The sequence below is a fragment of the Schistocerca nitens genome, chromosome 1 (assembly GCF_023898315.1).
Source record: "Schistocerca nitens isolate TAMUIC-IGC-003100 chromosome 1, iqSchNite1.1, whole genome shotgun sequence".
Lineage (NCBI taxonomy): Eukaryota > Metazoa > Arthropoda > Insecta > Orthoptera > Acrididae > Schistocerca > Schistocerca nitens.
Window position 1 is genome coordinate 556,313,785 of NC_064614.1, and position 12,721 is coordinate 556,326,505.

A 12,721-nucleotide genomic window follows, 5' to 3' on the forward strand; every position below is an offset into this window, starting at 1 on the left:
TCAGAAGCTTTTGAAATGGCAGATCATAAGATTCCGCTGTCGACGCTTGTGAAGTCTGCGGTCTATCCAACGGCTGGATCAGTTCCTTCCTGAGTAATCGTTTGCGAGCATTCAGCACACTAATATAAATGTTGAAATTATTTCTGAACACATATCAGAGTAAAATCTAATTAAATATGGTATACCTGAAAGCTTGGAAATGTACCACTTCTGTTCCTTTACGCATCAATAATCTGAGCTTAAATGTGGAGCCCATAAAACTGTCACATTAGCAGAAAACACACATAGTTCTGTTAAAATGGGGAAACAAAAAAGAGTTACAGGTACTAGTAAACACTGTCACAAAACAACTTAACTACTGGGCACAGAATAACCACCATAAAATAAACAAAAAAATCTCGCGATGCTTGGGACAAGCATACGTACATACTTCGGACAATAATATGTACATCTTGGTTACCTCTCACAACGATAAACCAGATGCTAAGAGTGTAGAAACCATATTCTTACGATTGTACCTGCAAACCAACATTAGATGAAATAAGCATAAACAATATTTGATTCAAAATTGAGCAAACTTGCTGTCTTATTTGTTCACTAAAATCCTGAAAGTGAGAAAAGCAGAAAACAGTAAAGGGTGCATACCACGCCTACTTTAATTCTCGCCTTAAATTATGGGTCACATTTTGGGGAAACTACGAAGCAGCTATCTGCAAGTTCAGGCTGCAACAAATTGTCGTTAGGATAGTGTTTGGATATAAACTTAGAGATTCATCTAGAGTATTGTTTAAGTACGTACTACTCCTTTACCGTGTATATATGTAACGGAAACCTTGTGTTTATTTCTTTACCGAGCGAGGTAGAGAACTGGTTAGCAGTGGTTAGCATATTGGGATGGCGTTCCGGAGGACAACGTTTCATATCCGCGTTGGCCATCTGGACTTATGTTTTACGTGATTTCCCTAAATCGCTCCTTTCCTTAAAAGGGCGCGACCGATTTCTGAACCATCCTTGAAACAATCTGAGCTCCTACACCGTCTCTAAAGACCTCGATGTCGACGGGAGGTTGAATCCTAATCTTCCTTTCTTCTCTATTGCTTCCTTTTAAAAAAATGTAACAGATGAGGACAGGAGACTGCAAAAATAGTGTTGTATCCATGATCACTATGCCAAACAAAACGGGAACTTAAATTTGAGGGAAATCAGCGCATCCACGTAGCAAAAAGATATTGTCCACGTGGGTGTTTAATTTTATAACAGACTTAACAAGCACATACAAACGAATACTGATGTCAAAAACTATGCAAAATTTTTAAAGTCATATTTAACGCATGAATGATGTTACTCCATTGAAGAATGTTTAAATATAAGAAGTGTATTATATAAATATTTAAATGTATGAACTATCTGCAATTTTAAATATGTATAGTAATCGCTTTCACCTGTATGCGTATGAATTAACTTGTGCAATTTTGTAGGCATATGCTGTTTTTGTATACAATATGTCCAACAAAACTACAGAATATTTAAATTCAGTGCAGTACTCTCAGCCAGCGAGGAACGCGGGAGAACATGCATTATTGTTAGAGAAACACGTGTTCGTGTGACATCGTGGCGACAAATGCTCTAAGGTGTTTCTCTGGAACTTGTTTTCAGGGTACCGAGGAAGGTGGCCCGTGGATTCCTATTCGGAAGGACGGTGGTTGAAATATCCGTAGGGCCATCCAGATTCAGTTTTCTCCTGATTTCCCCACATCGCTTTACATGAATACGAAGCTGCTTACTGTGAAATGGGATGGCCGATTTCGATCCCTCACCTTGTTCAGTCCGACCTTGTAATCAGTCTCTAATGACCTCATCGTTGACGAGATCCGAAATAGGCACTTCTCAGAGTCAACTGCGACGACTGTAAATATAAAGCTCGAGGTAATGACAAGGACCAAAGAAGTCATGTTGTCGTCACACTGCCAAACACATAAACGGGTCGTATTATGCGTTCAAGAAACTCACAGGGGCGGCGAAGCGAAAATGCAAGAAATACAGGGAATGCGATTACTGTGGAAGCACCAGACCCCAAACACGGCAGTGCCAAATTCATTATACCAGACGTAATCGTGACCTCTGTCGATAAAACCCCAAATAATGGCACTGAAATACGAAAACTAGAAAGTGGAAAACTTCACAGTTACAGCTGCGTACAAACTTCCAGTAAAAGAAATTACTTTCTTACCGCAAAAAAAAAAAAAAGGTCAACAACCAAAATGCCAAATCCGCAGTAGGGAATTTCAACGGCCGCAGCATTAACTGATGCTACAACGGAACAAATGAGAACGGTCATCTGCTGGAGGTGTGAGCATGACCCAAAACTTCTCTACTCCTTTACGTGTGAAATATGGTTCAAATGGTTCAAATGGCTCTGAGCACTATGGGCCTTAACATCTGAGGTCATCAGTCCCCTGCAACTTAGAACTACTTAAACTAATCTAAGGACATCATACACATCCATGCCCCAGGCAGGATTATAACCTGCGACCGTAGCGGTCGCGCGGTTCCAGACTGAAGCTCCTAGAACCGCTCGGTCACACCGGCCGGCTGTGTAAAATATGGTAGCGTGGCTACAACGCTGCTGTATTAAAATGGTATAGCAGCCCATTCCTCGAACCCAGCACATATCAATTGGGATACAGGTATATGCCACAGTTAAGACCACTGCAGTGCCCTTCTGCAGAAGATTTAACTTTAGGAAGACCAAATGAATATTACTAGGCATTTGTAGAAATATTGCAAAGAATCTCAAGACACCATACACCACGCGTTTGCACACGGCAGTTCACTCCAGGACTCTCACATGGTTCTAAGAAGCTCCATGCTAAATATGAGAAATTATATCAGAAGGACCCTTTCCATGAAGAAACCGTAATATTCAGTATAGCACTGCTGGAAATACTAAGTGAAGCGAGGCACAGTAGATGGATTGAGACTCTGCAAAAGATGGACATGACAAACAGGAGCAAAATAGCCTGGAATCTTATTAAAAAGCTCAGCGGTGTTCCAGAAAGGCTCCAGACTGCTTTTGGCCCTCCAGCTGCTCTCGAATGAAAAGTCCAATCCAAAACACCAAAAACTAAAAATCAGCTGGATCCTATAATGGAAAACCCATACGTTCTCAATGCCTTTCACTACGAAGAACTCAACCAGGGCTTCAGTACTATGAAAAACGGTAAAGCGGCTGGGGTGGATTGTATGTGCATGGAGCAGATAAAACATTTTGGCCTGGGCGCAAAAACGTGTATCCTGCAGCTCTTCAACCATTGTCACAAAACTAACAATATCCACAAGACGTGGGGAAAGGCAAGGATAGAGGCATTGCTGAAGCCTCGAAAGAAAGCATGGTCTTGTCTCATTTCTTTTTCACCTGTACAAATTGCATGAGAGGCTCATTTTCAACCGCATGGCAGACTCTATCGACCTGAAACGTATCCCTCAAGAAGCTGCTTTTAGGTCCGGCAAAGTATGCACCATCCGATTTCTGTACCTGACAGAACACACAGAAGAAAGGTGCGAAAGTAAAAAGATTCTAGGGCTAGCATTGGTCGATCTCAGCTCTCCACACGGTTGCTCTTCTATACAATCTGCAACGAACTGATAGATTGCCATTTTGTCGAGATCATTGAGTCTCCCTTCCAAAAACAGAAAATTTGGTGTCGTTCTCGATGGAAAGAAGACCTGATAGGGAAACGAAGGAGATGGGCTGTCCCAGGGAAGCGTTCTGGCCCCCTTCATTTTTAACCTTTACACTAATGGTCAGCCAGTACCAAATCATACTAAGCATTTCCTGTATGCAGATGACTTGGCAATCACAGCTCAGGGGAGGACTTTCGAGAAGGTAGAGCAGAAGCTGGAGAAAGCACTCACAGTCTTATCAGAATACTATGAAAGTAACTCCCTTAAACCGAATCCTTCGAAGTCTCAAGTAAGAGCTTTCCACCTTCGATCTCGGCAAACAAAGCGGAAGCACAATGCTTTCTTGAATAATACCACGCTGGAACATACAGATGAACTGAATTATCTGGGTGTGGCGTTAGAAAGTTCCCTGACACATAGATACCACAGCGAAAATAACCATTAGAATGTGGCTACCAGTAAGAATAATTTGCGGAAACTCGTAAACAGCAAATGGGGAGCAAAACCTACTATCCAGAAACCACTGGCCAAGCGCTATCCTTCCCTACCGCTGGACATGCCTGCCCTGCATGGACTGGGTCTATCCATGCGAAGAAGGTCGACATAAACCTTACTGAAGCATGCCTAATCACAACAGGATGTATGAAAAGCGGACCCACACCAAAGCTTCGCTAAGCTTCTGGCATTGCGAGTCTCAGCTGCTGAAGAACACCTCACGAATTCACAGAGAGGCTCAGACAAACCATCGATGGTCTACATCCTGCTCTTTGGCACTGAGTGCGAGCCTGTACGACTAAGCTCTCGTAATACCGTATAGTGCCTGGCGTCTCCCACACAAACTGGAAAACGTGGAGGACGCTGAACCGCATAAGAAAAGGCGTGGCTCCGGTGAAAACAAAAGTGATCAAATGGTGTCATGGTAACGAGATGCAATTTTAACGGATTGGACAAGAAGCCCTGAACATGGCCTAACACTAGGTTGAAAAACTATTATTGGTTTCCGGATGGAAAAAGGAAAGTAAATATTAAGCAGTATCTTTCTTTTACCACTGGATACTAGCACCGTATACGTACACACTGGCTGTTGAACGTTGGCAGTACTGGGCGGAGGTGCAGTCTGAGGCTGTGGCTCGGCGTATGGAGGCGGCTGGTCGGAAGGAATCTTCTTCTGCTCTTCTTCTCCGTCGTCCCGCCTGAAACAGACGGCAGTTGACGTAACTGCATTTCGCTCTATCTACGTCCTGTACAGTTTTCGGTTCTCAAATGCGACCTCTTCTATCGCAAGTTGTCTGCAGTCGTCCACTGGCAGAACAGTCAAACTTTTTCTGTTCGTTGTTTCGTGTTGGAAAGGAGGCTATTGATAAAAGAGCGACCGACAGTCTGATCAACAGGGACAGTGGCTTCACTCACAGTAAGGCATGGGGCAAAGAGCTTAGCCACCTGGCTGGGCACCCCAGTGGAATAATTACTGTTATTTCCCTGGAAGAGCTTAAGATCTCAACAAAGATTACGATTCGCATACCGGTTATAATCCTACACATAGTTTCAGTCCGGTATACACCTCCATCAATCTCTGCAGGGTGGTCCATTGATAGTGACTGGGCCAAATATCTCACGAAATAAGCATCAAACGAGAAAACTACAAAGAACGAAATCTGTCTAGCTTCAAGGGGGAAACCAGATGGCGCTATGGTTGGCCCGCTAGATGGCGCTGCCATAGGTCAAAATGATTTCAACTGCGTTTTTTTTAAATAGAAACCCCCATTTTATATAACATATTCGTGTAGTACGTAAAGAAATATGAATGTTTTAGTTGGACCACTTTTTTCGCTTTGTCATAGATGGCGCTGTAATAGTCACAAACGTATAAGTACGTGGTATCACGTAACATTCCGACAGTGCGGACGGTATTTGCTTCGTGATACATTGCCCGTGTTAAAATGGACCGTTTACCAATTGCGGAAAAGGTCGATATCGTGTTGATGTATGGCTATTGTGATCAAAATGCCCAACGGGCGTGTGCTATGTATGCTGCTCGGTATCCTGGACGACATCATCCAAAGGCCCGGACCGTTCGCCGGATAGTTACGTTATTTAAGGAAACAGGAAGTTTTCAGCCACATGTGAAACGTCAACCACGACCTGCAACAAATTATGATGCCCAAATAGGCGTTTTAGCTGCTGTTGCGGCTAATCCGCACATCAGTAGCAGACAAATTGCGCGAGAATCGGGAATCTCAAAAACGTCGATCCTGAAAATGCTACATCAACATCGATTCCACCCGTACCATATTTCTATGCACCACGAATTGCATGGCCACGACTTTGAACTTCATGTACAGTTCTGCCACTGGGTACAAGATAAATTACGGGACGATGACAGATTTTTTGCACGCGTTCTATCTAGCGACGAAGCGTCATTCACCAGCAGCGGTAACGTAAACCGGCATAATATGCGTAATTGGGCAACGGAAAATCCACGATGGCTGCGACACATGGAACATCAGCGACCTTGGTGGATTAATGTATGGTGCGGCATTATGGGGGAAGGACAATTGGCCCCCATTATATCGATGGCAATCTAAATGGTGCAGTGTATGCTGATTTCTTACGTAATGTTCTACCGATGTTACTACAAGATGTTTCACTGCATGACAGAATGGCGATGTACTTCCAACATGATGGATGTCCGGCACATGGCTCGCGTGCGGTTGAAGGTGGACAGGTGGATTGGTCGTCGATTTCTTTCTGTGGGGAAAGTTGAAGGATATTTGCGTTCGTGATCCACCGACAACGCCTGACAGCATGCGTCAGCGCATTGTTAATGCATGTGCGAACATTACGGAAGGCGAACTACTCCCTGTTGAGAGGAATGTCGTTATACGTATTGCCAAATGCATTGAGGTTGACAGAAATCATTTTGAGCATTAATTCATTAACGTGGTATTTACAGGTAATCACGCTGTAACAGGATGCGTTCTCAGAAATGATAAGCTCACAAAGGTACATTATCACATTGGAACAACAGAAATAAAATGTTCAAACGTACCTACGTTCTCTATTTTAATTTAAAAACCTACCTGTTACCAACTGTTCGTTTAAAATTGTGAGCCATATGATTGTGACTATTACAGCGCCATCTATCGCAAAGCGAAAAAAGTGATCCAACTAAAACATTCATATTTCTTTACGTACTACACGAATATGTAATAAAAAACGGGGGTTCCTATTTTTAAAAAACGCAGTTGATATCCGTTTGAGCTATGGCAGCGCCATCTAGCGGGCCAACCATAGCGCCATCTGGTTTCCCCCTTCAAGCTAGACAAGTTTCCGTGTTTGTAGTTTTTTCGTTTGACGCTTATTTCGTGAGACATTTGGCCCGGTCGCGATCAATGGACCACCCTGTATATTCCGCAAGTCTCTTTTTCTCTGTGAAAGAAGGTACTTCGTGTACCATTATCACATTACGTTCACGGTCATTTCGGGAGATATGGATAGGACGAAGCAACATATTGTCTGACTCTTCCAGAAAATTACTCTCGGAATTTTAACAGTAAATCACATCGCGATGCACAACGCCTCTCCTGAAGCGTCTGCCACTCGAGTTAGGTGAGCGTTTCCTTCTTGCTTTAACACGAATACGTGAAGAAACGCACTACTATTCTTTTGATCTTCTCTATTTGCTCTATGAATTATCTCTGGTATAGATCCCAGACAGATGAGCAATACTGAAGTTTCGGGGAAACTAGGGATTTTGTAAGCTACCTCCTTCGCGCTTGGACTACACTACATGAGGATTTTTCTCAGTCTGACATCTGCCTTTCCTACGATTAGTTTTAGATGGCCGTACCACTTCAAATCGCTCCGGACGCGTATTTCTCGATATTTAATATATGTGACTGCTACCATTGATTGTTCGAAGTTGTGTAATCAAACAATAACCAATCTTTCTACGTATTTACGCGCAATGCGTTACATTTGTTACAGTAATGAAGATTAAATGCCAATCCCTGTTACAAGCGTTCCACTGTTCGTGTTCCTGCGTTTTGCTACAGTTTTTTTTTTTTTTTATCTTAGCGAAAACATCACACAGGAACAGACTCAGGGAGCTTCCGTCTTCATCCACTAGTCGATTTGTAAATTATGTATTACGAACAGTAACGATCTTTTCACACTCCCTTGGGATACGTCTGAGGTTACTTGTTAAGTCAGAACATTTTCCTCCGTTACAGAATGAAATGCTGTATCCTATTTGCTACGAGTTGTTTAGTCACAAACGTGGTTAGATATTCCTCACGCTAGTAGTTTGCTAACATGGCGTCAATGTTTTACTGTATCAAGCGCCTACCGGAAGTCAAGGAACACAGCATCAATCTGGACGCCTGTATTTACTGCCTTGTCGATCTCGTGATCGAATAAAGCGAGATGGGTTTCAAACAGTCATTGTTTACGTAATCTTTCTTGATTCCACAGACGAAAGTTTTGTCTTCCTGTTATGTCACACCATGCGAGCACAAAACGTATTCAACAATTCTACAACAGACCTCTGTCAGAGATATAGGCTTGAAATCGTGTGCGTCTTTATGACGGCCCTCCCTGGACACGGGAATGACCTAGGAGCGCTTCGTTTCTCCAGAGAACTATCGTAGATCGATGCAAGCAGAGGAGTAAGTTCCTTAGCCTACTCTATTTAGAATCTGTAGGTATCCCATAAAGTCTAATGGCGTTAACTGTAGCGAGCGATTTTAACTATCTACCGCGTTGTCGCTTATCTCAAGAAATGTCATTTTGGCGTTCATGAGACGACTGATCGAAGGAACTACAATACGATCTTCCTCAATGGCTAATATAGCTTACACTCTACTAAACAGTAAATGCATTTCATTCCTTACTCCACTCACTGGTAGCAGTGTCGAGTAGGATTTGCATAGCACAGAAAGGGGTTTATGTATTTTGATTGTTTTCTTTTCTGATTTTCCAAGTTTTATTGAATCGATTGCTTTACTTACTACTTGTTTGAATCGTACTTAACAAAAGAATGGAAAAGGTTGTGGTGAATAATTCAAACAACGTTGGAAGAATAGAAATTATTAGTGACTTGGGAGAAACCACAAAGGGGGTCCCACAGGGTTCAATTCTGGGTCCACTCCTACTCTATACATATGTGAAGGACCTTCCATTTAACATTCAACAGAGAGGACTGGTACATTTTGCGGTCGATACGAGTGTACCAATAAAATTAGAGAGAAAGAAACAGAGAAAATAGTTAATGATGTTTTTCAAATTACACACATCAAAAAAGTTTTGCACCACCGAGGTTCCGAGAGCTCCGGAATCTGCACAGAAAATCGGAATAGAGATTAATATAAGCATCATTTCCGCCCTTTTTACTGCTCATGGAAACCATACATTGCATGTTGTACCACCATACACCGAGACCTTCAGAGGTGGTGGTCCAGATTGCTGTACACACCAGTACCTCTAATACCCAGTAGCACGTCCTCTTGCAATTAACCTTGCAATTTAACCTAAAATTATTTCTCCTGGACAATCCCGATGAATTTCTATTTAAAAACTGGTAGCCTGAAAAAAGTGTAATTGCAGTAAAATAATGGGTTCATTAATGTTAAGACTGATCGTGTATACATACCTTGTAAACTGACTTGTTCCACTTCATTCCGATGAAAAAAATCCTTCAAATAGTCTGTGGAACATGTAACTAACTAACAAGACGTAAACAGATTCGTCAGTTGGTAGTATCCGGCCAGACACAGGCAGATCTAGGGATCGATTTTTTCTGTATCAGATAATTCCATGTAGAAGTTGTAAATAGCAAAAATACATTTCACATATGTAGAGATAGCGCAAAATTCTAACTTGAACTGGAAGATACATTAAGTTCACATGGTGTGGAAGTAGAACCAGCCGGTTATGGTAAGTTTTGATGGCGACAAACTTTGTCATTTATCTTATGCAAAAATAACTGACTCCTCATACTTTCACGTCCAGTAGGTCTTGGATTTCAATCCTGCGAAGACAGTTTTACACATTTTGCTCTTTATATCATTTTTCGGCATTTCCCGTTGTTTCTGCGGTTAGAGAGCACTGCGTAAGCATCTGCCTTTCGAGTTTGACATCCAGGTACAGTTCATCCGCCAGAAAACGCGATTTTGGACATTTTCTGCAATATTAGTCGCTTTTAGACTTTTTAATATTGTAAATGCTTTGTTATTTCTGCTTTCAGAAACTGCGCCCAAGGTCCGCAAGTTTAAGGTCATTTTTCAGACTTCTCTCAATTTTAGTCATTTTCTTATCTTTACTTTAATTATTTATTGTCGTTGCCGCAGGATAGGTGACTGTCATTTTTTTCTCAAGAGGGCCAGCAACTACAAAGAGGTTACTTTAATTACTTTCGTTGACATATTTGCACACGATATGCCACGTCTTTTACGCACAGATATAGAACCGCAAATAGAAGCTAGATCTCGTGAACGAACATATACATTCTGCTACACACGTGCGTGTGGGGCATCGCAAGCCATGAGAATCATGTACCTAGTCATACACTGAAGCGACAAAGAAAGCGGTATAGGAATGCGTACTCAAACGCAGATATATGTTAACAGGCAGAATACGACGCAGCGGTCAGCAACGCCTGTATAAGGCAACAAGTGTCTGGCGCAGTTGTTAGATCGGCTACTGCTGCTAAAATGGTAGGTTATCAAGATCTAAGTGAGTTTGAACGTGGTGTTATAGTCGGCGCAAGAGCCATGGGACACAGCATCTCCGAGGTAGCGATGAAGTGTGGATTTTCCCTTACGATCATTTCACGAGTGTACCGTGAATATCAGGAATGAGGTAAAACATCAAATCTCCGACATCGATGCGGCCGGAAAGAGATCCTACAAGAACGGAACCAACGACGATTGAAGAGAATCTTTCAACGTGATAGAAGTGCAACTCTTCCGCTAATTGCTGCAAATTTCAATGCTATGCCATCAGTAAGCGTCAGCGTGCGAACCATTCAGCGAAACATAATCGATATGGGCTTTCGGAGCCCAAGGCCCACTCGTGTACCCTTGAAGACTGCACAATACAAAGATTTACGCCTCGCCTGGGCTCGTCAACACCTACACTAGACTGTTGATGAGTAGAACCATGTTGCCTGGTCGGACGAGTGACGTTTCAGTGTCGAACGAATGGACGTGTACGGATATGGAGACTATCTCATGAATCCATGGACCCTACATGTCAGCAGGGAACTGTTCAAGCTGGTGGAGGTTTTTGTAATGATGTGGGGCATGTGCAGTTGGAGTGATATGGGACCCCTGTTACGACTAGATACGACTCTGACAAGTGACATTTACGTAAGCATCCTCCTGATCAACTGCATCCACTCAGGTCCATTGTGCATTCCGACGAATTTGGGAAATTCCAGCAGGACAATGCGACACCCCGCAGGTCCAGAATTGCAACAGAGTGGCTCCATGAACACTCTCCTGAGTTTAAACAATTCCACTGGCCACCAGACTCCCCAAACATGAACAAAATTGAGCATATCTGGGATGCCTTGCAACTTACTGTTCAGAAGGACCCCCCCCCCCAGCAGATCCACATTCTCAGCTTGCTCGACACACTACGAAAATAGTGCTGCCTGCCCATTAATCTCAATGCTGAGGGCAAGGCCTATTCCCGCATGAGTTCGAGCGTATGTGTGTATTCGCGCAGAAATGAACCTTGGCTTGTGGTCGCCGTAATAACGGTTTGAACATCAGTGCTTTCTACACTCCTGGAAATTGAAATAAGAACACCGTGAATTCATTGTCCCAGGAAGCGGAAACTTTATTGACACATTCCTGGGGTCAGATACATCACATGATCACACTGACAGAACCACAGGCACATAGACACAGGCAACAGAGCATGCACAATGTCGGCACTAGTACAGTGTATATCCACCTTTCGCAGCAATGCAGGCTGCTATTCTCCCATGGAGACGATCGTAGAGATGCTGGATGTAGTCCTGTGGAACGGCTTGCCATGCCATTTCCACCTGGCGCCTCAGCTGGACCAGCGTTCGTGCTGGACGTGCAGACCGCGTGAGACGACGCTTCATCCAGTCCCAAACATGCTCAATGGGGGACAGATCCGGAGATCTTGCTGGCCAGGGTAGTTGACTTACACCTTCTAGAGCACGTTGGGTGGCACGGGATACATGCGGACGTGCATTGTCCTGTTGGAACAGCAAGTTCCCTTGCCGGTCTAGGAATGGTAGAACGATGGGTTCGATGACGGTTTGGATGTACCGTGCACTATTCAGTGTCCCCTCGACGATCACCAGTGGTGTACGGCCAGTGTAGGAGATCGCTCCCCACACCATGATGCCGGGTGTTGGCCCTGTGTGCCTCGGTCGTATGCAGTCCTGATTGTGGCGCTCACCTGCACGGCGCCAAACACGCATACGACCATCATTGGCACCAAGGCAGAAGCGACTCTCATCGCCGAAGACGACACGTCTCCATTCGTCCCTCCATTCACGCCTGTCGCGACACCACTGGAGGCGGGCTGCACGATGTTGGGGCGTGAGCGGAAGACGGCCTAACGGTGTGCGGGATCGTAGCCCAGCTTCATGGAGACGGTTGCGAATGGTCCTCGCCGATACCCCAGGAGCAACAGTGTCCCTAATTTTCTGGGAAGTGGCGGTGCGGTCCCCTACGGCACTGCGTAGGATCCTACGGTCTTGGCGTGCATCCGTGCGTCGCTGCGGTCCGGTCCCAGGTCGACGGGCACGTGCACCTTCCGCCGACCACTGGCGACAACATCGATGTACTGTGGAGACCTCACGCCCCACGTGTTGAGCAATTCGGCGGTACGTCCACCCGGCCTCCCGCATGCCCACTATACGCCCTCGCTCAAAGTCCGTCAACTGCACATACGGTTCACGTCCACGCTGTCGCGGCATGCTACCAGTGTTAAAGACTGCGATGGAGCTCCGTATGCCACGGCAAACTGGCTGACACTGACGGCGGCGGTGCAC

General features: G+C 44.2%; 1 protein-coding gene across 1 annotated transcript in view; it reads right to left on the bottom strand.

Annotated features, from left to right (window-relative positions):
- The window catches only part of LOC126236382 (lipopolysaccharide-induced tumor necrosis factor-alpha factor homolog), a 54,724-nt gene that overhangs the window by 23,980 nt on the left and 18,023 nt on the right, over nucleotides 1-12,721 (bottom strand). Inside the window, exon 2 of the mRNA XM_049945653.1 lies at nucleotides 4,759-4,877. Within this exon, the coding sequence (XP_049801610.1) occupies nucleotides 4,759-4,877 (119 nt within the window). The remainder of the gene's footprint in view (nucleotides 1-4,758; nucleotides 4,878-12,721) is intronic.